The 27,777-nt window shown below is 34.5% G+C and overlaps 1 protein-coding gene across 1 annotated transcript; it reads right to left on the reverse strand.

Moving 5' to 3' along the window:
- Nucleotides 1-11,168: 11,168 nt before the first annotated feature.
- LOC145965733 (proto-oncogene tyrosine-protein kinase ROS-like) lies at nucleotides 11,169-25,486 on the reverse strand. Its single transcript, XM_083089407.1, has 10 exons — nucleotides 25,213-25,486; nucleotides 17,741-17,882; nucleotides 17,089-17,182; nucleotides 16,622-16,948; nucleotides 16,103-16,405; nucleotides 14,432-15,879; nucleotides 13,106-13,207; nucleotides 12,683-12,900; nucleotides 11,943-12,416; nucleotides 11,169-11,715 (listed from the first exon to the last, which is right to left on the reverse strand). The coding sequence occupies exons 1-10, from the start codon at nucleotides 25,354-25,356 to the stop codon at nucleotides 11,368-11,370; spliced, it is 3,600 nt and encodes a 1,199-aa protein (XP_082945533.1). The 5' UTR covers nucleotides 25,357-25,486; the 3' UTR covers nucleotides 11,169-11,367.
- Nucleotides 25,487-27,777: the final 2,291 nt, after the last annotated feature.

Here is a 27,777-nt window from a genome sequence, read left to right on the forward strand (position 1 = left end):
TCACCGAGAGACACGCGGCGGATAGGATACTCGCCGAGAAAGCGCGAAATCGCATCGGTGCGGGAGATTCGACTCTCGGTGAGAGAGCCGCCGCCACAGCTGTCTGGGCAGCGATGAAAGCCAAGACGAAGCTCGGTATGGGTATGAAGAGGACAAAGACGAAGACGAAGACGAAGAAAAATACGGCGAAGAAACGAATACTTCCGGTAGCGAAACGCGGCGGCGTGTTGCCGATTCTACCAATGTTGGGTGCGCTCGGATCCCTGATCGGTGGAGCGGCGGGTGTAGCGAAGGCGGTGAACAACGGAAAAGCCGCGCAACGTCACTTGCAAGAGATGCTACGTCACAATCGCGCCATGGAAGGTCGCGGATTATATCTCGCTCCTTACAAATACGGACGAGGAGTGTCAACGAGAAGAAAAAAAGAAAAATGTCAAAGAGACGCTAAAAATGCCGCAGGGCGCAACTACCAACGTACAATTGCTACAACTGGCAAGACGTGTGCGCATTCCATATTTTAGAGGTGTTTTTATGCGCGACTCTTTACCGATCGGTGGTATATTTCGAAACGAGAGCGGTATCGTAAATTTGGATAGCGTCGAAGGACCGGGTACTCATTGGGTAGCGTACGCAAAGAGGGGAGATCGTGTCGTATATTTCGACAGTTTCGGCAATCTTCGACCACCGAATAAATTGGTGCGATATTTCGGACGAAACGTAACGAAGATACAGTACAATCACACATCTGTTCAAACTTACGATCAGAGCATCTGCGGACAATTGTGCTTGCAGTTTCTTCGAACGGTCGATGCGTGTGAATTTAAAGACTGATATTGCGCTATTTAATTCAGTATTCGTTAAACAGTTTTACCGACATGTCTATGACATTCACGTTGACTGGGAAGAGTAGCGTTCTCGCGGCAAACTTCTTTCCCGCCGTAGATTTGGGCGACGATGCATACGAGCTCGGTCTAACGGATTTTGAGACTTATCACACGATACCGAATGTGAATTCCTCGAATAATAAATTTTACTTTGGCAAAGACGACGCGGAAATTACGATTCCCGAGGGATCCTACGAGTTGCGAGATATACATGCATTTTTGAAACATGCAATTTCACGGAAACATCGCGATAAGAAACACATTGACGACGGTGACTATGAAGATGGAGAATATCCGATAGTGCTCCGCGCTAATTACAATACGATGAGGAGCGAGATCAAATGCGCATACAGAATAAACTTTAGCAAGCCCGACAACATTGGATCGTTGCTAGGATTCTCGAATCGTATTCTCGAGCCGCGAAAATGGTACAAATCGAACATGCCGATTAACATTATCAACGTGAATATTATCCGCGTAGAGTGTAACGTGACCGCGGGCGCGTACAACAACGGCAAACTCGTTCATACGATACATGAATTTTCACCGAGGGTACCACCGGGATATAAGATATCGGAAACGCCGGCGCAGATCATTTACCTACCGATCATCGCGCGGAGCATTACGGATTTAACGTTACGCGTTGTCGACCAGAACGGACGATTGCTCGATTTTCGAGGAGAAGAGATCACCGTAAGATTACACGTACGACGGCTACGGCGATAACATACGTATGCGACGTATGAGATGCTCGTGTTGAACGGATCGAAAGACGTGAGAGATAACGCAATCTTTACGAGGCCAGCTACAACAACAACAACGTCGACGTTTGCTAATATCCAATCATTCAAGAAAAAGAAACTCAGTGCATCGAACGTTGCGTTTTTACAATCTTTGGGATTCGCGGTGCGAAACAGCTGAACGATGACCGGCATCCTCAACATCGGTGACGCGCCAATCTTCGACGATCGTATCGTCAAGATCGAGACTCACACGTACAACCCGTTCGCCAATACAACGTTCGGATACAGTGACGAGATAAGAATACCCATACAACAACAGGATCTGTATACGTTGCCGTATGAGAGTTTCCTATACATCGAGGGAGAACTAACGAAAAACAGACCACCAGCTGACGGAGGAGTTGATGTGGCACTGGGAAATAATTGCGTCGCATTCATGTTCGATGAGATTCGATACGAACTCGATGGCGTTGAGATTGATCGCAATAGAAACGTAGGAATAACTACTACGCTCAAAAACTATGTAACGATATCATCCGATAGAAGTGTTATTATGAGGAACGCCGGCTGGGATGCGTCGACCAATGCGAATGGTCACTTTAATTTTTGCGTACCGCTCTACATGTTATTGGGATTTTGCGAGGATTACAAACGCGTGGTGATTAACGCTCGTCACGAATTGATCTTAATACGATCGCGCAACGACAACAATTGTCTGCTTGGAGATTCAACGCTGGAGCCTGCGATCAACATATTCAAGATACAATGGCGAATGCCACACGTGCTGTTGAGCGAGATCGAAAAACTGTCGATGCTGCGTGCTTTGGAAAGCACGGACGATATCTCAGCATGGGTTTTCGCTCGTGGGATCTATACGAGTATCCGCTATTGCAGCGTACAACCAAGCATTCGTGGGCCATTAAGACCGCGACTCAGCTGGAGAAACCACGCTACGTTGTCTTCGCTCTGCAAACAGGCCGGAAGAATGTTATGTCTGAGGATACGAGTCGATTCGACGACTGCAAATTGATCAACGTGAAACTCTATCTGAACTCGGAATGTTATCCGTACGATGATATGAACCTGGATTTCGATAAAAACAGATGGTCCATTCTGTACGACACGTACACGCGCTTCTGCAAGAATTATTACGGATACGAGTATCTCGAGCCGAGTCTCACCGTCTCGATGTTTCTACGTAACGGTCCGTTCGTGATTATCGATTGTTCTCGACAAAACGAATCGGTCAAGAGCGCAACCGTGGATGTGAGATTGGAATTCGAGTGTAAGGAGAACGTGCCGACGAATACCACTGCGTACTGTCTCATCATACACGATCGCGTGATCCAGTACAATCCGTTGACCAACGTTGTACGCAAAATCACCTAAGTGTTCGCGACACAAGAGAGAGAGGGGAAGAGGAGCAGGATATATAAATCAAAGTGTTGCGAGGCGTTGGTTTTAGAGTGTCGTCATTCCTCGCGACGAGAGAGATCTCATCATGTCCGTACCAACGTTTATGGATCTGCAAGGATTTATTGTCGGGAGAAATTTTGTCGTGAAGGAAGCGGCAATCCTGAGAAAGGGATATGTTCTCTCGCATTACTTTTTCGCAAGTCCCGTACCGTGGAGAGTGCTTACAAAATCTGAGCGATGTCAAGTCTCATGGCTGATTAGAAATCATCACGGATTACAATGGGAAGACGGAAACGTTCCGTATGGTTTGGCTCAGCGTGTAATTACAACAGCTGTCGTTGATACGATACACGAAGAAGAAGAAGAAGAATCGTCTGTCGTGTACGTTAAAGGACTTGAAAAGCGAGAATGGCTTACCGATATACTAGACGATGCGGGAAACGGCTATATCATTGAAACCTTGGATGCAGATTACGAAGATATTGATTCTCTAAATAAATTAGATATTACCAATAGTATGCGATGTGGAAAACATGTTAAGAATTGCGCATTACAAAATGTATTCAAAATATTTAACTGGTGGTCGCAACGCCAGAAAGAATTGCAAGAAAATAAAATATGTAAACATTAATATGTGTTATCTCTTATTTCCCCACCCTAATCCTTTCCTTGCGTTTCTAAGAATTCTTTTGTCCGAGCGCCGTCTCCCCCTTCTCCTAAATTTCAAAGCGTTAGAAGCATTGATCTCCCACCACATTATACTTTTGGAAGATGAGCGTCACGTATACTCGGTTAATTCCTGTACGATCAGTGTCGCGTTAACCGTTCACTTGGTGGTTCACTTTTCATAACCCCCCAGAGAAATGTACTACGTCGAAAGAAACAGCAGCAGCGGCAGCATCGGAAGACGCGTGAATAATTACGTGTCGAGTCGTGATAAAACTCCATTGTTTGAGAAGAAATGTGACGAGTAAGTTTCGTTTAACTTCTTTCTCTATTTTTCTATTTTTACAAATTTTATTATTATTACTATTATTTAATTTTAATTTTTCCCGTAGCATTTCGTTGGAGCGTCGTGCGGTTCGTATACTAGGTAGACGATACGCATTGACTGCTACGGAATTCAAATTCCTTGAAATTGGTATCAACGTGGGTCCGCCGAGTTACGTGGTGATTGCCATAAGAGATCATCGGGGAAAGGAACTGATATTATCTTTCGAAACGTGGAAGAGACTCTGTGAGCAACGTCATAACATTCTAAATCTCCTTCGGAACGGCTCTCAAGACATCTACAATTTTATAAGTGTTGGACTGCTAACAGTGCGAGTTCATACGATTAACGACATTAAACTCATAAGTCTCGAATCTTCATACGTACGCATGATGATGATCGAATCGACGTTACACCGTATGTTCGATCTCGATCAATGTATAGATGTAAATTTTGATCGATTGGTTAGAGTGACCGAGACAGTTGATGTCAAATTTACGCTATTCTCCAATATCGCGTCCACTGTAACGGATCCGAAAGAAGTATCGAATGTAATACGCGCTAGCGACACCTTCAACAAGGATCAACTCGTCGATTGCGAGCTGGCAGCTTTAGCTTTTAATCCACATAGTGTGTAAGAAAAAAAATATGTATAAAAAGAAGAATAAAGAGATTAGATAAGTCTAAATCATGTAATTTCTTCGCACGTATTCCCACCCGCCCAATCCTCTTCAAAGAAATACCGCTGTTTATATTGTTTATAGGAGGTGAGGGGGTGTACCGGGGAGAGCTATTTTGTTTGCGAAAACATGTCCCGACGCGTTAGGGTATGTAATATAATATTACTTATCACTGCGATAACCGGGTATGTAATATAATATTACTTATCATTGCGATAAAACATCCAATTTTTCTTATATACATATTTTATCTAATCCTTTCTTATCTTTGAAACAAAGGCGCGAAGCAGCCGAACATCGGCGCTGATACGCGTTGCATTCCTTCCGAGAAAAAATCGTGGAAGATGATTCTGGGGGTCGCCGTTTGTTTGCGAAAACATGTTCCGACGCGTTAGGGTATGTAATATAATATTACTTATCATTGCGATAAAATTACTTATCATTGCGATAACCGGGTATGTAATATAATATTACTTATACTTGCGATAACCGGGTATGTAATATAATATTACTTATCATTGCGATAACCGGGCATGTAATATAATATTACTTATCATTGCGATAAAATTACTTATCATTGCGATAACCGGGTAATATAATATTACTTATCATTGCGATAACCGGGCATGTAATATAATATTACTTATACTTGCGATAACCGGGCATGTAATATAATATTACTTATCATTGCGATAAAATTACTTATCATTGCGATAACCGGGTAATATAATATAATATTACTTATCATTGCGATAACATTATTTATCATTGCGATATAACCGGGTATGTAATATAATATTACTTATCATTGCGATAAAATTACTTATCATTGCGATAACCGGGCATGTAATATAATATTACTTGCGATTTGGGGTGAGGGGGTGAGGGGTGAGGGGGTGGGCTACCGCGAGAGCTGTTACTTATATTGGGGTGAGGGGTGAGGGGTGTACCGGGGAGGTCCCTCTCCCCCGCGTGACGTCATTACCCCCCCCCCGCGTGACGTCATTACCCCTCCCCGCGTGACGTCATTACCTCCCCCCCCCGCGTGACGTCATTAACCCCCGCGTGACGTCATCAACCCCCCTCCCGCGTGACGTCATCAACCCCTCCCCGCGTGACGTCATTACCCCCCGCGTGGCGTCATTACCCCTCCTCGCGTGACGTCATTACCCCTCCCCCGGTTCCCCTCTCCCCTCACCCCCCTGAGATCCCCGAGTTAGAACCCGCCTTGTATACCTACTATCAACAATTTCACAAACCACAGAACTACACCGCACGAGCACCCGTATCAGAGTGAGTCCCTGGATCTCGCGATCCAGAGTCGATAACGGCGTGAATCCTGCGCGCAAGGGGTGCGCGGATACGCGGCCAATCGCGCCGCTACACGATAGATTTCGCGGCGCCCCGCGACAACACCGTATCGGGAGTCGAAACGGCCCCGAGAATTTAAATCTTCCAAATTCGTGGCGATTTTTTATCGACGGTCTTCTTCCGCCGATCTTTTGCCTCCGTCTCCGAAGGGTAGCGTCGACACAGGGCCTGTAATCCCGGGCCCATAATATAGACAGCCGTTTTTAAGGATGTTCTTTCTCCCTTTGCCGGGACGAACGCCACCCGTGATCCTGCGAAATTCACTATCAGTACTGAAAACCTATAATACATATTATGTATATTACAGATTTTTAGTATTGGCAGTGAATATCGGGACATACTTGTCGCTACGGCAAATATTTCTGCGATTTGTATATAAGAGTTATAGCCGATGTTTGCATTTATCATTCTATCTTTCTATTTTACTGCTTAATATTTACATCACGATATAAAATGTACGAAATAATTGATACATAAAATCCCAATATTAACAAGAGATATTAATTACAATAAGTCATGATGAATTAGACACATGCTTACAACGTACATACAAAAGGTTTTGTTTATACCACATATGTAAAATTAATTTAAATTTTACAAATGTTGTTAAATGTACTATTCATCAGGTTCCACGTACTATTTAGATATAGCTGTTATTATAATTTTTTTCATTTATTACTACTATATTAATATCTAAACGGAAGATAATAATATAGTAATATTTACCATCATTAATGTTACAATGACTATATGAATAGTAAAATTATAGTATTATTCCTTTCTTTTATTTTTTACTTATATGATATTTGATATTATTATAAATTATAGTAAAAAGTTTCATTGTTTCTCGGTACCATGCGTATATAGTTTATATTACCAGTATTATAGTAAAATTTACTATAAAAATGAGTATCCTGACTATAATTTTTTTACCATGCAATTATAGTCAATTTTATCATCAATTTTTTTATCAGTGTAGTCTAGTTACACAGAAAAAAAATAAAATTTTGTCAAATCAAAATTTATATAGGTACTTAAACTAACGCGTTTATTGTTTCGTATATACGCAACAATTTATAATATTTTCTTAGAAGAATTTAATAATTTTATATTTCAACAATATTATCTATTCAATAATTTTATATTTCAACAATATAATCTTATTTTAATATTGTAATTGTCACCGCAAGAATATATAATTATTTAATTCTACTTTAAGAAAATTATAATCCTTGATTTAAAAATGTTATTTTCTATCTAACATTGTTTCTTTTCCAGTCAAGGAAATTAAATCTTAAATCATAAGAATATATTTTTCTTGATTGAACTATATAAAATAGCTTCATTCAAGTAAGCAATTATTCAAGCAATTATATTTTTCTTTAATTAACGCAATATAACCTCATTTTAAGATTTCCATGTTAAAAATAAATATATTTTCAAAATAAGAATGTCCTTTTTTTCTGTGTATATTTGCCTTCGACTGAGAAATGTAATCCTCCTACTGGTGTGATACACCCAGAGAAATGATTTATTATATTCAAATAAATTAGTACATTAGAATACCATTTATTTGAATACGACATACATTTATTTGTGCAAACAAAATTTTTATTAGATTGCGGCTATGAGAGTTACTTGGTGCAACTAATTAATTTTATTTACGTATAGTTGTGCCATGTAAAGACATATTTTTTAGATATGAAATAAACGCGATATTTAAATTGAAAATCCAAGTAAGGATTTCTTTTGGTCAAATAGATGCTATATTGAAATCAGAAACCACGATTTCAGCGCTCTTCTATTGTCCGAAGTTGTGACGAGCGCCGCGCCGCGAGAACATGTGAAGCGCGTGTACGACTTATTCGTTGTGCGTTATTCGGTGCTGCCTGGCATTCCATATTACTGCGTATATAGCGAGTAAGCTCATTTTCTTCAATTTTTCTCGTCCGGTTATACGTGCACGGTGTAATTTTTTTCAACAGTGCTTTTGTGTTTAACAGTTAATGTTCAATATAGTGTAAAAGGAAAATGGATAACGAAATAGTGAGCTTTACAAAGTTCGGGCTTGGGAAGCTACACGGATATCTTCATACGTAAGTACATTGTAAATTTTTATTTTTTGCACGAAATATATATGTGAGATGTGACCGACGTTCTAATATTATCATGTCTTTCGCTACTGCACCCAGAATAACCTTTAATGTATCTCAAATAAATATTTTATTGAATACTAATAAATTCACTTAGTTGACATGGAATATGTAGTCAAATAAGTAAATAAGCTTGAAATTAATAAAGTACTATTAGGCCCATCAATAAGAGAATTTATTTATCTGAACAAAATTTTATTAGTTCTAAATAAATCATTTCTCTAGATGTAATTGGGTGGAATTACAAATATAAAGCTGCGTTCGTACAAAAAACAATTAATCTGTAGCTCCACATCTCAGCGAATGCTGTGAAACTCGGCACATATGCTTCTGCAAATGTTATACTTACAAATCAGGCAATTCCAGATTTATCTATCAACCGCACTATATAATTCTTACGGAAAATAATATAGTATGTTATGCACCACAAAGTATGTATAATATAAGATATTAGTAGCATTCTCTCTTATAAATCATATAAATTATTGTTAATGAGTAGGGCCGGTTCTAACCTGAGCGGGGCCGGGTGCGATTTAAAATGCTGGACTTAAAACTTCTATATTATCTTTCATTGAAATCTATTTTATATTTATTTGCTATTACACATTTGTCGCATGAAAAATATAATATCGGCCTAATACATGCGTCATACGATAAGCTTGTTTCAATTAGCTGTCGGATAGAGACACATGTAATATAGCATTATAATGAATTTGACTGCTTAGATAGCGCGGGGCCGGTCAAATCGCGGGGCCGCGTGCAACGCACCGTTCGCACGCCCCTAACGCCAGCCCTGTTAATGAGCGATTCGAATTAGGTGGTTTGAGAGCGTATCGGTATGATCGGGTAGGTTGGGCAGTGTGCTCGAGCAATATAAAGGCTCTCTCTGTATCTTAAAGTAATATAAAGGCTCTCTCTGTATATTAAAGCATTATTACAAAGAAAGGTATCATTTTTTACACGTAAAGAAACTAAAGGTCTTCGAGGCCCGTTAGTAATAGCTGTTACAAGAGCGGCTAAAACAATTATATATATTTTATACCATTTTTTATCTCTTTATGCATGCGCATAAATATATAAAATATATTTTTTTATTTTAGATACTGTATCAAGTTGTCCACCAAAATGGATAAATAATGTAGAGATAGGACGATACTATTCTCATTTCGAAGGCACTCATTACGTACCAACTGAAAACTTGTCAAAAAATTATCCAACTGATATCGCTATTATGCACAAAGTACATTCTAATCGGTAGTGTGTGCAATAAAATTTAGGATTTATAATATACGTATTTTAAAATCATACATAAACAATTTTTTAACTTTTTTTCTATGAGGATATTGTGATATTGTACATATTGTAGATATTGTAGATACTATAAGATTAAAAGTGCAATGTTAATATTGTATTATGAAAGAATGAAATATATTAGAATATAGAAGAATATATGTAGAATTCTCTTTTTATATATGTGCCAATAAATTTCTGTGAATGCAGCTTAATCTTAACTAGTCAAACTTTTTTATTGATAAACTAACTTGAATTTCCACAACAGTACTCACAACAGCGATTTCCAATTTCGATTCGATGATTTAGCGCTCGTCATGTGCAATGTGTTACACAATTCTATAATTAAAGATAATTAAAAATTGACAAATAACAGCCAATAAGGCGCGGAATCTGGTGAGCGGTACTCTTATTTCATTTAATATATAGTATTATTTAAAATATTAAAATATTTGTGACTTCCGCGCAATAATTCTATCTTTATTTTTACTTAAAATTTATAATTTGTGGATATATGATTATTAGTATATTGTAGTGTAAAGATTAGAATTATTCGGGAAAATGTGCTCGGCAGATTATTGCATCGTTGTATCTGTGCATCGATTATGAAATAGTTTATATAATCTCATATGTTATTTAATATTTTTTATAATGCATAATATCATACATATCTATAAAACGTTGTCAGTATTTGGTGATCTTTCGAAATGATAGACCGTAATTGTATGTAAATATTACACATTATTAGCTTTATTAAATATAGTTAGTGGAGATAGAGCAATCAGTATAGTTCATTTTTACAACTGCACTTTTGTAATCATCAAAATAATTTGAATATATAGTAAGTCATTAAATAAAAAGATAAAATATATATATACTTTTCTCGAATGATGTAAAAAATTCATACAGATAACTGTTATAAATTCAAAAATAATTATATTATTATATTTATATATTTACAACTAATTATAGAGGATATTATTCGCGGTTCCTCTTTCCCTCATAAATTTTACAATCAGTTTGTAATTATCGGTCATATATAATGTCGAAAATTAATTATATTCCCATGCTGAAAAAAATATCGTTTATACATATATACAGGGTGTCCCTGAGCATGTGCTCACGCACTTGTGAGGAGGTAGAGCGCAGTAAATTAAATAAAAAAATCCTATACCATGTAACGATTTTTGTAATAATAATAGAAATATTAATTATTGAAAGTTCATCACAGTTACATTCAAGGTCAATTTTAAGATTGATAGAGGCACTTTCAGAAAAAACGTTTGATACAAAAGTTTCTTACTTTTTCACGTACAATTCAAATCTATAATAAAAAGTACCATATTCCCCTAAAAAAATTCAACTTCCGATCCGGATGGCGTATTTCCGGTCGGAATACAAAAGTTGAAAATATCACCATTTCTTTATTTAATTTACTGCGCTCTACCTCCTCACAAGTGCGTGAGCACATGCTCAGGGACACCCTGTGTATATATATATATATATATATATATATATATATATATATATATATATATATATATATAATCGCAATCATTAAATTTCGCTTCGATTAATCAAAAACACAAATTAGATATATCATTATATTACTTGATTTTGTACAATCATGAAAACGGATGTAATATTTTTTAATAATAATCAAAATTTTATGGAAGGTAAGATTACAAAATTTCTTTTATCTTCATTGATAAATCTAATATTAAGATTAAATCTGAAAATAACAGAATCAATTTAGAAATATTCTAGAAATATATTTCCTACATTAAGATTTATTGAATCGTTCGGAAAAGAAGATAAACATTAATTTAATTATATCGGCTAAATAATATCGACTGGATTCAGTAAAGCATCTTCTATGTTCTTTCTTAATGCTATAATATTTTTCAGACAAAATTTGAAATTTGGTCTAGCATCCGCTGTACTCCAACAACGTAGCATCAACTGGTACAATGATGATGGACAGTTAAGAGTCATCGGCAACCTGCCTCCAGCACGTACATAATTTATCACTTCTTCATCAGTCTTGGCAATATAAGGTTGCTCACCCAACGATGTAATTTCCCACATTAATACCCCAAATGACCAAACATCGCTTTGAGAAGTAAATATTTTGATCATCAAAGATTCGGGAGCCATCCAGCGAATGGGAAGCAAACCTTGTCCTTTCTAAAACATGATTTTAACAAAAATTTAATTTTCTGGTTCAAGTTGTTCATTTTTAGAATATGTGCAAAATAAAAAACGTTCATTTATCTCTTGCTATATATAAATAAAAACTACTTATATTCCATATTACTTAAAGAAACAATGCATAATACTATTATGATAAATGGAAAGTATTTTCGAAAGAATTCATTTTTTAATCATTAATTTTTTTTCATAATTGTATTTACCACGCAATAATAATCATCCTTGTAGATATCTCTGGCCAGTCCAAAATCTCCAATTTTGATGACACGATTCTCGCGATTTCTCGAAGATACTAAACAATTGCGACACGCTAGATCTCTATGTACGAAACGCAACTCTTCCAAGTAGCAACAACCTCGCGCAACATCTTCGCACATGGCGAGCAAATCCTGTAAACGCAGAGCAGGCGAATCTGACGCTTGCAAATTTCGACAATCTCTCAAATATTTTAACAGATCACCAGTTTCCATCAATTCCAACACTAGTAACGGAGAATCTCCATCTAAACAAACGGCCAACAATCTTAATATATGTTTATGTCGAAAATGATTCATAAGCTTGGCTTCCTTTAACAGTTTCTTTTTCTCATGGGAAGAAGCATCTTTTCGAAGCGTTTTTATTGCAACGGATATCTCTGTGCCCGATTTTTCTAAGTTCTTCACCTTTCCTTGAAATACCTGCGAAATATTTCACACAAATTTACATGCGTACGTCATTAGAAAATGTATAGTTTAATGTCAAGTAATATTATATTTTACTTTATATTAAATAATTCAATGAAAAATATATAATAATGTGCATGCTTGTTGTCTCATCTAAATTTTACATTACTTATAATCTATTATAAAAATTCATGTAATTTATATCTTTATTAGAAAATACATATCTGTTTTGTTGATCGAGAAATTAATTTAAAACATTGCTTGAAAAAATTAACTTTTACCTTTCCGAATGCGCCGCTACCAAGAAGTTTTGTAAATGTAATTTGTTTAAGTGCGACTTTAGTTATCGCACATTCATCCGGGTTATAATGTAACATAGGACTGTAAATCATATTGAATTGAGTGTTTCGGCAAGGTACTTCATGTAGAATCGCCAATTCTATATCGTCCATTGTTGAAGATAAAAATTGTTCATTATTACCTCTGCGTTGACGATACACTGTTATAAAATTTCGACTTAATTATGTAATAATATGTATTATAAAATCTACTGTATTTTACTAAATTTATACATTTAGTTTAATATAAGTAAATTACTATTTTCAGTAAATTTTTAGATATTATATCAGATATATATGTATAATCTACAATTCAAGTCGATACCTACATCAAATATACTTACAATAAAAATATAATATACTTACGATAAAAATAGTAGACGCAGATTATAGTAACTATAACAATAAAACTTAACATCAATAATAAGTAATATTTCTTCGCTATTATTTCAGGAGTGCTCGAAATATCTATATTAAGCAAAAATATAATTTTAATATCTTTGTATGTGTATGTGTTTACAAATTTATTTTTACTTATAACTTTATTACCAAAATTTAATTTTTTTAAATTTTAGGGCTATTCATATTTAAAAAAATTAGCAGATAATATTATAACATCTATGCAGCACAGAATGTTACAACTACTTTGCAACAATATTGCAATATTACAAATTGCAATGCAACATTACGGAAAGTAGAAATATAAATTAACAAAGTATGTATTAAACATTAGCAATATGATATTTATATTTTAGAAACATTTTAACTATAACACTCTTTAATTTATCTATAAAAATAATGTAATAATATATTTTCTTATATTTGTATATATGCCATGAATTTTACTTTTTTGCAGAAGTCAAATGAAATAATGACACAGAAATAATATCAGTGGAGTAAATATAATTCTAAGCTAAAGATAAGCATTGCTATTTTCTTATTAAAATATAGATAACATTTTATATCAACGTTATAATATATTTTATGATATATTTTCACTGCATGTACGAATACGATATTAATCTTCAAAGATAATGTATCTTTTTATTATATTAAGTATGTAGATACTATTATATCTATTATTATATTTTTCTATGCATTTTTCACATACAAATATATATAATTATAACGGATCTTTAAAATTTTTAAATAAAAATATAATTAGTAATATTTAATTAATTTTATAACTATAATGTTTATATATATATATATATATATATATATATATATATATATATATACTCCATTATAAGAATATAAAAAACATTTAATATAAAAAAGTGATTCGTAAGTAAAAGTTTAAAGTAATTTTGTATAAAAATATAATATTTTATGTTATATGATTGTTTAAATACAATTTTACAATATATTATCTTAGACACGATTATCTTAGATATTGCAAACTTCTATTTATATCAAGTTTTTAATTGAATTAAATGTTTCCAAGATATTCATCTATCAAAAACAAAAATATGGTTGCAATAACATTGCATTCTTTCCAATATATTACGCTGTTATATTGCTACAATATTTCATTGCAAAAAGCGGACAGCTTAACTTCATCACAATCTTATAACAATAACTCAGCAGAGTTTCACAATCGATTTGCAATATTGCAATGTTTCAATGAAATTATTCTTCAATATATCCATACATTCTTATTGTGCTGTATGGGTATCTTCGTTTGCTTACCAAGTGTTGAAAAAATAAATCTTCCATTAGCCGGCCATGTAAAATTTTCCTCATATTCGGGATATCTCAATATCAAGCGAAACTTGTATAAAGTTCCCGATTGTAAATTTCCGATATGGTATATTATTTCTTTGTTATAATTAATTTTAATATAATTCGTTGTTTGCCACTTTTCTGTTGCATTCTCTTTGTACTCTAGTGTAGGAGAGACCGTCAGATTGATGTTTGAGATCCATGAAATGTCCATGCTATTTATGTCGACCTCGCTCAAAGTAATATTGTTTGGTTTTGAGTATTTGTGAACGATCTTGCTTAAACTCTCGTTGTAGAAATCGCTAAAATTAATTGGATACACACGCACGTATATCAAGTAATCTTGTACTGATAGCGGCAAGTTAATCTTTGTGAAAAATCTGCCGTCTACCATACGTTTCGGCATATTGATAAATTGTTTGCTCTTTTGTTGCGTGCCGTTCACTAATGTAACTGACTTCCAATGCACTTCGTAGGTCACGACCACGCAGTTCAATGCCTTGGGTGGCATCCAATGAACTGCTGCTATAGTAGGCGTCAAAGCTAGAACACTTACGTTTTCTGGTGCATTAAGCTTGCCCGAATTAGTTTTTATTGGTATCACATTCGAATCGAATGGATTTATTGATAATTGATCAAAGTAAAAATTGCTTAAAGTAAACTTCAACTTGTACTCTGTAAATGGTGTTAAGTCCTTAAGACTGTAATATCGCTCGCCTAGCATATTGAATTTCTCAGACTTGTTGAAATTGTTGTCTAAACAGATTAGGGAGATAGTATACATAGTAGATGGTAAATTATATTTTTTGCATCCACTCTTTACAGCCGGCTCCGGAAGAGGCTTCACATAGATGATGTTTGCCAGTCTATCCATCACTGCTCCATTCTCAAAATTATAAACTTTTTCGTAAGGTGTCAGACATCTCATTGGAGGATATGGTTGTAGAGATTTATCAAAAGCGTAAATTTTATAAAACATATTATTATCTGAACTTATTATTATCTTTTCAACATATTTGGCTGCATTTACGCTCGTGAGACTTGCATATTTCTTTTTCAAAACGTAGAGTATATATGGAAACGGATCATTTACTAAAATGTAAATGTTTGTTTTGTCAATCGTCATAGATTGGAAGTAAAAAGTATCACTTACACTTATGTTTTTCTTGTGTAAAATCGCATTGCACATAGAAATGTTAATGTCTGTTACAATTATGTAAATGTCACTTAACCAGTAAATTAACGGCTCCTCATTATTCATGTCATCAATTATCACATCGCGAATAGAATCTATATAATGAAATTGGCAAAAGGATGCATTTATCTGAACAATTTGCTCGTTTTTTCCATCGAGATGATATTGCATCATATCATATTTTGTATTCATCCAATTGTATGATACGTGATATAAAATTCTAAAAAATATATAATTATTTTACTCATTATAAAACATTTTTTAACAAAAACAGAAACTTATATGTAGTGAAAATTCGAAATTATTATAATTATATAATAACTTATTATTTTTTTTTACTTATGATCTTAATTATAAAACCACGTAAAATTATAGAAAAATTACAAATTTGCATAAATCTTTAATGGAAAATTATTTTTTCAGGTGAACGGTAATAAACGTACCCCATAAACGGTGATACACTTAAACCGAGAATATAAATTTCTGATTTGAAAATCTTATTAAATTCAATTATGCCATTTTCCCACATTGTTAAGTCGAACTTTACAATATAAAAGTAGTCGAAGTCTTGAGAGGTTATATATAGATTTCTTGCTACCCAGTCAATGCAGAGATTATATGGATAATTATCAAAGCTGGCTATTTTTGTGATATTATTTTCATTAATCTTCAATGTCATTAGGTCTCTTTCTGTTAGCCAATAAATTCTATGTTCCTGTATCGAATAAGCGGCATATGTTACTGATCTGAAAAAAAGGAGTTATATTCTATTACTGATCTGAAAAAAAGGAACTATAATTTTATAGTAAAAAATTATAGTTGAGATTTCTAATTTTATAGTTATTACTACTATAATGTTGATAATAATAAACCTGTGCATAATAATAATAACTTTAACTTTATAGCTAGTGTTAAAAATAATTTATGATAATTATAACTATTTTTTTTATCAGTATACGTACTCTGACATTACGAAATTAGTAATGTTTAAATCCACGTCCAATATGTGGATACCTTTTCTCGATGTCACTAATAATTTAGGTATTGGATTTTCATGTGTAGTCGACACATTGATTAAATCCGTATAAGGACCAGCAACAATTTTAGTATGCGCACGTACTCGAAAATAATATGTCGCGTTAGATATTAGATTGTGCATCGTGTGCTCCAATTTTGTATTTGTGATATTTTTATCGTCGCAAATTTGAATCTCTTTTAAGTCATCGATGAAAGAACATTGCACTGTATACCCTTGTATTATTTCATCGGTAAATTCAGGTTGGTTCCATCTGTAAAAAAATAAAATTTCAGCCATTTTATATTTAACAAAATTATAACAGAATTAACATTTTTGATATACTTATGTCGTTGAATTTAAGAAAAAGAGAGAAAAATGAAAGAATACAAACTGAGAATTTAGATTCCTTACCTCAATGTCACAAAAATATCGTTTACTTTTTCTACGAATTGACTGTCGAATTGTACAAATGCTCTGAGAGATGTTGGTTTGCTCAAACTGCTTTCTAGAGATTTTAAGAACGTACATATTATCATAATTATATATAAGATTAAGTTGATTATCTCAGTAAATCAGAAAGAACAATTTAATGTGAAAATAAAGGAAAGAGAAAAAATAAATGTAAACTATAAAATAAATGGAAATTAGCGCAGTATTGACCTTTAAAAAAATAATATAAGAATTTTTTGCGTCATTTAAGATTTAGAAAAGTAATCGTTAATCCATAGCAAAAACGAATAAATAACTTTTAATAAAATGACAAGTACTTTTCGATAAATTCTTATAGCTTAAGAAATCAGAAGTATAATATTTGCGACTGCTTTAAAACAAAGTAACAATTTAATAAAATTGACTTTACCTTAAATCATGACAATTTTTATGTACAATGTTATGTTTATATTATGCTTCTTTATTTCTTTTTTGGACGAAATAGAATTTATATTTTTTTCACTACTGGAAGATATTTTTAGATTTGATTTCCACTCTCTCTTGAATTTAAATTATATTTACACTTTTTCATAGAATTTGTTATTAATGTTTTATGCATTTTTTTGTAACTTACCGATAGATTCTGGGATGATAGAAATATTTGCAAGTGTAACTTCATCGACTTCTCGCTCATTTCTCACAGTACTATCAGAATGACTCTGGTCAGATTTGGAATTTAGTATATGATGATCACTTTTCTCGGACATTGAAATATCCTGCATAAAGTGTAACATACGAAAAGAATTATAAAATGAATATCGTTGAAGCGATTGTTTTTAGTGCTTTTAATGATAAATTATAAAATTACAAAATTATAAAATTACCATATAAAATTAAACGAAAAATTACCATTCGTTTTTTGTTTGCTTAATAATACCGGTTTGATATATACCATTCCTAAATGATATAAATTGAATGTGATATAGTTTTATTCATATCGTAAAATCTATTTTTTATTTATTTTTTTAAGACATCTTGTATATCAAACATAACTCATGTTAAAAATAAAATCAATCAACAGGTTAAGAAGAGTCAATGAGGATTCATAACAGCTTTTAGCAAGTAGTACAAGCGAAAGTGTAGCCTTTGCAATTATTAAAACAATTTTGTCTAACGGTTTGATTCTTTCTCACGATAGGTTAGTTAACTCCTCTCAATTTTACCGTAATTCAAATTTCTTTTCAAAAATTTGCCGATATTACTAAAGTTTTATTAATGTTTGTACTTCAAGAATAAAAAGGTTAAAAATATTGTTCCAATTATCTTTACAATTATTAAATATTAGTCGAGCTTCCGCTTCCGGTGCAATAACGGTTGACACGTGGAAAGTAGGAAAGTGTGATAGTGAGAATTAGTGAGAATTGCAGAAGGGTGGTGATAGTGAGAGTGGTGGAGTGTGAGAGCGGAGGTGAGAAAGAGTGTGAGAGAGTATAAAGGGAATAAGTGGAGGGCCGGGTTAGGGAAAAAACGGGTAATAAAGGGAAGCGAGATGACAGGATAAAAGGCATAGAATAGGGGGATAGTAGATAGAGACATAGGAAAACGGGCGGTAGGCATAGATAGTGGGTAGATAGGTAGGAAACAACGAGGCACACGAGTGGCATAGAGTATACAGTAGGGATAGAAGGGGGAACAGAGAAGCGCGCGTGGTTCAAATGGAGACGGAGTCAAAGGAGAGAGTAGGTGTATTAGGAAGGAAGGGAAGGGAGAGGGGGGGAGTATAGGGAGTCTAGACGAGTTGTGGAAAAGGAAGAGGGATGAAATGGAGAGGAGTGGAGGGGGAGAGGAGGAGATATTTAAGAAAAGTAAAATAATAGAAAGATCGCCGGTGAAGAAAATAGAGATGAGTGAGCTGGGAGAGTGGATGAGGGAAATGAAAGAGGGCTTTGAGAGAATGGCAAAAAGAACGGAGAGAGCGATGGAGGAAGTAAGAAGGGAATTTAGAGAACAGGGAAGGGGGTTGAACGAGGAGATGGAGGAAATGAGGAGGGAGTTCAGAGAGCAACAGAAGGAATGGAGGGAGGAGAGGGGGGAGTTGAGGAGGAAGCTAGAGGAGATGAAGGAAAGAATAGAAAAATTGGAGGAGGGAGAGAGGAAGGAGGATAACGTGATACAAAATAGAACAGGGGGAATAAGATAATGGACAAGGTAGGTGAGTTAGAAAGAAGGCTAGACACCAGAGAGAGGGAGGAGAGGAGGAGGAATGGTGGTAATAAGAAATGTAGAAGTAAAGGAGGGAGAAAGAAGAAAGGCAGTGGAGGAAATATTAGGGATAGTGGGAGCGAAGGTGGAAGTAGGGGAAGTTAAAAGGATAGGAGAAGTGAAAGAAAAAGGGCGGGAGATGCTATTAGTCAGGTTAGGAAGTGAGGAGCAAAAATGGGAGGTGATGGAGAAAAAGAAGAATTTAAGAGGTAGAAAGGAGAGAATTTTGGAGGACTTGTCATGGAGGAAGAGGAAGGTTAGATGGAGGTTGGGAGAGATAGCAAGAATGGAGGAGGCGAAGGGAAGAAGAGTTTGGGTAAGAGGAGGGAGAATAAGGATAGGGGACCAATGGTGGAGGTGGGATGACGAAGGAGAGGTATTGAGAGATGAAAGGGGTGAGATAAGAGGAGAAATACAGAGGGAAGGAAGATAAGTGGAGAAGAGAATGGGGGGATAATGGGGGAGGAGAAGAGAGGGGAGATTGGTAGGGAAGAATGGAGGGTGGCATTCTGGAATGTAGCGTGGTTGAGGAATAAGAACAGAGATTTTTGGAAGGAGTTGGAAAATTGGGACGTAATTGTGTTGTCAGAGACATGGGTGGATGAGAAGGGATGGGATAGGATAAAAGAAAAGTTACTGAAAGGATACAAACGGGGGACACAAATAGCAAAAAGGAGAAATAGGAAGGGGAGAGCAATGGGAGGAATGGCTATGGGGATAAGAAAAGAAGTAATGGAGAAAGGACAGGAAATAAATTCAGAAAGGGAGGGAATAATTGAAGGAAGAGTGAGAGTGGGGGGGGAAGTTGGAAAATAATAGGAGTATATGTGAAGGGGAATTTAGAGGAAGTGTTAAAGGATATGGAGGGATGGATGGAAGAAATGGAAGTGGGAAGTGGAATACTAATAGGTGGGGACTTTAACGCGAGAACAGGAAGAGAGGGAGGAGCGGTGGGAGAGGAAGATGAGGGGGAATCAGGAGGTGAGAAAGGAAGGAGATCAAAAAATGAAAAGATAAATAGAGATGGAAGAAAGTTAGGGGAATTGGTTGAAGAAAAAGGATGGAATATTTTTAATGGAAATATGAGAGGGGATGAGGAAGGCGAATTTACGTTTACGGGGGGTAAGGGATATATAGTAATAGATTATGTGATTGGAGATGAGGATGTGAGAGGGAGAATCAAAAGAATGAGAATAGGAGATAAAATAGACTCAGATCATCATCCGGTGGAAGTATGGGTGGAAGGGAAAGTGGAGAGAAAGAGGAGAGGGAAAAGGATAGAAGGAGTCGGAAGAGTGATATGGGATGAGGAGGGTAGAGAAATGTTTAGGAAAAAGATGGCATTAGAGAAAACAATGGGAGATGGATTGGAAGAAGCATGGGGGGATATGGAAATGAGAATAAAAAAGGCGATGAAGGTGACAGAAGAAGAACAGGGGAAAGAAAAGATAATAAGAAGGGGATGGTGGGATGAAGAATGTAAGGATAAGAAAAGAGAGGTGAGAGAGGAATTGAGGAAATGGAGGAAGGAGGGAGAAGATAAAGAAGGGTATAGGGAAAAGAAAAGAGAATATAGGGAGTTATGTGAGCAAAAGAAAAGGGAGAAAAGTGAGAGATGGGAAAAAGAAGCGAAGCAGGTAAAGAAAGAGAAGGAGGTGTGGGAGATTGTGAATAGATGTAGGAGAAAGAGGAGGAGAGTGAACGAGAATATAGAGGAGAGAGAATGGAAAGATTATTTTATGAGACTACTGGGAGGGGTGGAGCACAGAGTAGTGAGAGGAAATTGGGATAGGAGAAGGGAGGATGGAGAAGGGGAAATAAGCAAGGAGGAAATTAGGGGAGCGATCAGAAGGTTAAAGGATGGGAAGGCAGCCGGGTACGATGGAATACCAGGAGAGGTTTGGAAATATGGAGGGGAAGATTTGGTAGATTGGGGGTGGAACTTTTGCAAGGGGGTGTGGAAGGGAGAGGGGTGGCTGGAGGGATGGAAGGAGGGGGTAATTGTACCAATTGCGAAGAAAGGAGAAGGAAAGACAGTGGAGGAATATAGGGGGGTGACACTGATTATACGGCGGTATTATACAAGGTGTATATGATGGGGCTAGTGGAAAGATTGAGGGAGGAATGTGAGGCTAAAAGGGTGATTCCGCAGAATCAGACAGGGTTTAGGAAGGGAATGGGTACAATAGATAATATATATGTGGTAAATTATCTAATAAATAGGCAATTGGGAAAGGGAAAGGGAGTAGTGGCATTATTTGTGGACTTGAAGATGGCATTTGACACGGTGGACAGAGAGATATTATGAGACAATGAGGATGAGAGGGATAAGAGAGGGTTTAGTGGAGAGAGTGAAAGAAGCACTGAGAGAGACGAAAAGTAGGGTAAGAGCAGGAGGGGAAACGGGGGAGAGTTTTTGGACGGCAAGGGGGGTAAGACAGGGATGTCCATTGTGTCCGATGTTATTTAGTATAATGATTGCGGACTTGGAGGAGGAGATGGGAAAGGTGAAGTGGGGAGGGATAAAGATGTGTGGGGGAGGAAGGATATATACCTTAGCTTATGCGGATGATATAGTGCTATTGGCGGAGGAGGAAGATGAAATGAGGAGCATGATTGATAGATTGGAGGAATATATGGAGAGGAAAGGTTTAGAGTTGAATGTAGGTAAGACGAAGATAATGAGGTTTAAGAAGGGAGGAGGTAGAATGAAGAAAAGAGAGTGGAGGTGGAGAGGAAAAAGGATGGAGGAGGTAAAGGAATTTAGGTACCTGGGGTATATGTTGCAGAGGAATGGAGGACAAGAAGCGCATATTAGGGAAAGGATTAAGAGGGCGGCGGCGGTAATGGGGGAAGTATGAGGAATAGGGAAGAGAAAGTTTGGCAAGGATTGGAGTAGAAGGCTATGGCTGTTTGACAGGCTAATATGGACAATATTGAGCTATGGAGTTGAGATATGGGGTTGGAAAGAAAGGGAAGCAATAGAGAGACTGGAGGAAAGATATATGAGGTGTACTGGGCCTAGAGAGAAGAACGTCAGGATATTTGATAAGGGAAGAAATTAAGAGGGGAAAGTTAAGAGAGAGAGCGGGAAAGAGAGCTTGGGGATTTGAGGAAAGGCTGAAGGAAGGGAAAGGTAGTGAGTTGACGAGACTATGCTGGAAGGAATTGAGGGAGGGGGCGAGGGAGGGAAAGGTAGGATCAGAGTGGGAGGAGGAGAGAAAGAGGTTCTTTGAAAGCAGGGGATGGAGGATTGGAGAGGTAGAGAGGAAGAGAGAGGAAGGGATTGGGTGGTTTGGAGAATTGATTAAGAAGGACAAAGAGGAGCAAAGGTTGGAGAAAGAAGGAAGGATAAGAGACTGAAGATATAACAGGTGATATAAGATGATAAAGGAGGAAAGAACACCAGAATATCTAAAGAAGGGATGGGGAGAGAGCAGGTGGAGGAGGATATTGAGGTTTAGATTGGGGAATGAGATAGGAGAGAGTAATTATTGGGAAGAAGAAGATAAAAGGATATGTAAGTTATGTGAGGGGGAGACGGAGACTTGGGAACACGTATGGGAGGGGTGTAGAGTGTGGAGGACTGGGGGGAAAGCTGACAGGAAATGGCGGGGTGGATGTTGGGGTGAGGTGGGGAGGGAGAATGGTGGATGAGAGATAGAGAGAGAAAGAGAAGTAAGAAAAGAGGAGGGAGAAGAGAGAGGGGGGCGGAGGAAGAGAGAGAGTGAGAGTGAGTGAGTGAGTAAGTGAGTGAGTGAGTGAGTGAGTGAGTGAGTGAGTGAGTCAGTGAGAGAGAGAGAGAGAGAGAGAGAGAGAGAGAGAGAGAGAGAGAGAGAGAGAGAGAGAGAGAGAGAGAGAGAGAGAGAGAGAGAGAGAGAGTGAGGAGAGTAGAGAGGTTGAATAAAAGGCAAGAGGAAGCGGAAGTCGAGGGCGTGTGTGTGCGTGTAAAGGAGGGAGGGGGAGAAATTCGCGATCCCTCAAGTAGTTTATAAGTATAGGTTAAGTTTAGGATAAAAGTAGATTTAAGACTTTTTGTAAAAGATTGTAACCCTGAGGGGAACAATAAAGTTTATTATTGTTATTAAATATTAGTCATAGAATTATATAAATTCTTCTATTTATAACCTTGTCAAGTTTTTTCTCGAATATCGTTATATTTTTAACACAAACAAATCCTGGAAATGATAGTATAAACCGAAAGTATAAACGATAATGCCTCGATAAAATATGTGCATATAATTGCATGTAAACGGATATATGTACAATGAAAATTAATATAAATTCTAGTGATTGTTATTGAATATATTGTCGATCGAAATATTAGCGTTAATAGATACAACTTGAAGAATGTTTGATAAATGGTTTTTTTATTAGATTTTCTATCTCGATATTTAGTAGCTCTGTGCCGTTATATAATTATCCTTAACACAAAGAAATAATGCTAACTTTCTAAATTAATTACATAAAATAAAATCTACATTAGTATAAAGCTTACTATATATCAATAAATATTATAAATATCATAAATAGAAAGATAATGAATATCTAGAAACATAAAGAAATTTTAGAAATTGAAGAAAAATGACATTAAAATATATTGGAGTATCATCGTACATATATATTACTGTAGCAGATAGTAGACAGAAAATTTCATTAATTTTAAAAATTGTTATATTTATAGAAATATTATTAAAAATAATAATTATATATATATATGTATATATATATATATATATATATATATATATATATATATACAGGGTGGCCTATTTTAATCCATCCAGTCGAATATCTCGAAAACCAAGCCCGGGAGAGAAAAATGTTTCAGACAAAAGTTGTTTGGTTTCGAGGGAGCCATAAGATGGTACCATTGGTTTGACCTTGAAAAGTCATTTGAAGGTCACATGAAGGTCACCTTCAATTTCTTAAATGGAACCTACTATTTGTCATTGCATATTCTTGTAGCTTATATCGAGAGCTTTCCAAAACACTATAATTAAGTACCTTTTCGTTAAGCACTTTTTGAGTTATGAGGCTTGAAATAATTTCTTAATTTTACATAAACCGTAAAATATCTTGTAAAATATTCATTTTTCGATTATCTTACCTTAATAATTTTACATAAAAGTATTAAGGTAAGATAATCGAAAATTGAATATTTTACAAGATATTTTACGGTTTATGTAAAATTAAGAAATGATTTCAAGCCTTATAACTTAAATAGTACTTAAGGAAAAAATATTTTATTATAGTGTTTTGGAAAGCCCTCGAGATAAGCTACAAGAATATGCGATGAAAAGTAGGGAGTTCCATTTAAGAAATTGACGGTGACCTTTACATGACCTTCAAATGACTCTCAAAGGTTAAATCATTGCCACCATCTGATTGCTCCCTTCAAGCCATATAACTTTTGTTGGAAATATTTTTTTGTTAGATTATTGTAAGTGCCTTAAAAATCGTGGCGACCGTTACGAGGATACCACCCTGTATATATACATATATATATATATATATATATATATATATATATATATATATATAGAGAGAGAGAGAGAGAGAGAGACAAAATAATACAATCAAATTTTATAAAATACCGTTTTAATTAAATTTAATATAGTATATAACATTCATTTGTAAAGAAAATTTCGAAACTTTATTCATCATTTTTTTACATCATCGTACATACTTTTTTCTTTTATATTGAAATGTTTTATTTTATCTTATCTTATTATATAGATAGAATATGTAATTTATTATCATTCATTTTTAGTTACACTACTATATATATATAACAGCAATAACATTCAATTGTCTCTTAATCAAGCGAAAAATATCTCTTACCTGCGTGTTTAAATTTGGACACATGGAAACACTTTCTTTCTGGAGGTTGTTTGAAGTGGTATAATTCTCCGGCGTGATAGTTGCCTTTGTCAGTACTAAACCTTTCAATAAAACACATAAAATTGTCCCAAACATAATTTGCATTTTTCGTAAACGTTTGCACTCAATCGGTTTCCGATGAATCCTCAATTAGTTGTTATCATAATTTTTTGTGATATTCATATAATGCAGTTTGAATCAAACGATAAGTAACGCGGTAGCGTGTTTTGGCTAGCGATCATAATAGTAACTGACTTCGAATAATCAATCGGATCATGTGTTGCCATGACCAGAAACCGGATCTTGGTGCCGTTTTCCTCACTCCATGGGCATGCTAGCGGCCGAACGTCGCGAAAAGCAGTAACCGTCTAAGCCGGTCTAGTGATGGTAGCAAAGAGGGCACCGTCGCGTAGAAAAAGAAAATATAATAATTTATTATATTATTTTATATTTTATATAATATATATATATATATATATATATATATATATATAATTTTATTATATTATTTTATATATTATGTATAATATTAAATAAACATATATTCTATATTAATATATATATATTTTTTTTCCACGCGACGATGCCCTCTTTGCTACCATCATTAGACCGGCATAGACAGTACTGCTTTTCGCGGCGTTCGGCCGCTAGCATGCACTTGGAGTGGGGAAAACGACACCAAGATCCGGATTCTGGCCATGACGTCTTATTAGCTGCATTCCGTTGTAATTTATTTTTCTCTACGGAATTACTTGGCGTTATTCCAAAAAGAATTAAAATCTTTAAAAAATGTTTAACAAAAAGATTATATATGTATAAAACAAAAATAATTCTATAAATAAAAATAATTTTATGTATATATAATTGTTTAATTTGAATTTTATATTAAACTTTTTACATTAATTTATTTCCGAGTATCTTCTCTTTGGCCTAGGGGCACGTTTACTATATAAAAAGATATTCTGATTATAAGAAAAGTAAGAATGGATTTAAAAGAAATGGTTTATGCGTTTTCTGTACATTCACATAATGCAGTTTGAATCGATACGTAACACCGTTTTTGAACTAGTATAAATAAGTACAAATTTACAGTAGCACATACATAACTAAAATAAATAATATAATTAATTGTACGAGCTATTATTATCATTATTTGCATTGAATAACCTTATAATATAATAACTTATATAATATAACTTTAGTTAATATTAACTTAGTATAATATACTTAATATATATAATAGAATAGAATAGAAAAATTTATAATATTAATTACTTTATTATTTTAATTCTATTATTGTAATTTTATATACGACAGTCTTTATTATGCACCAGTGTGCATTAGTGCATCCAATCAAATTCCATCTTTCTCCCGCTATAAATCAATTACTTTATATCCAAAAAATGTGATAAACACTTTAATTACGTGAAATATAATTGAAAATAATTTTTGTGATTTATTCATATATTAGATGATATACAACATTTTTATTTGCCAAAATATTTTTATATTATTAAAGAAACATTCTGCTAAGAATAATTAAGAATAATTCTGTGTGTTAAGAATAACTAAGATAATTAAACAAGTATTTATATAATGGTCTCTTTTTTAAATTTATGCATAATAATAAACGTATTTTCTAATATTTTATAAATTTATAAAAATTTATTCCCTCCACAGCAATGATATATGTATGTACAAAGATTTATATGTACAGTTTGAAATAGGAAAAAGCTCCAAAACATAATATGAAAAAAGTTTGAAAAGAAAATTACAATTGTGCGTTAACATTTATGAATTTACAAAATAGTTAATATTACATTACAAAGTGCAGATCTTATATAATATATAAAATACAAAAGTACACATGTTGAATATCTAATAAGTATCTTAAGAAAACAAACATTCAAGTATTAATACATACATATCCATCTACAATATTTTCTTTATTAACTAACAATAAGTTATTTATATCAGTTAGATAATACATATAACAATAATATTTATTGGATTCAATATATCATCTCTTCTACGTCACTTTTTAGAACTATAATATTTTCGAGACAAAATTTAAAGTTTGATTTAATTTACGCTGCATTGCAACAAGACAGCATTAATATCAAATGGACAGTTAACCTTTAATTATCAATTGTCAATAGATGACGAAACGTTTTATTTTAACACATGGCTGTCGTCAATAAATAACTTTAAGATATGCTATGATGCCCGAGGTAGCACACATTCGTTTTATATACGTTTCTTAAACGTATCCAATATTTTTTAATCGTAAAACATTAATAAGAAACGTTTCTATAAAAACGTTTTTAAATCCATAGTTAAGGAAACATATTTTTCACGTTTCTAATATAGACAAAATAAAAACTAATTTTTATTAATTTCAAATTATATATACGTATATACATACATATACATATACATACATATATATAAATATATAGGGGAGACCGGGGACAAAAGTAACATTTTTTGTATTACAGGTCACTAATTAATTATCGTTAGAGATAT

Source organism: Camponotus vicinus, unplaced genomic scaffold (genome assembly GCF_025532165.1).
Source record: "Camponotus vicinus isolate PSW18456_S1 unplaced genomic scaffold, iyCamVici1.0 SCAF_14, whole genome shotgun sequence".
NCBI classification, from domain to species: domain Eukaryota; kingdom Metazoa; phylum Arthropoda; class Insecta; order Hymenoptera; family Formicidae; genus Camponotus; species Camponotus vicinus.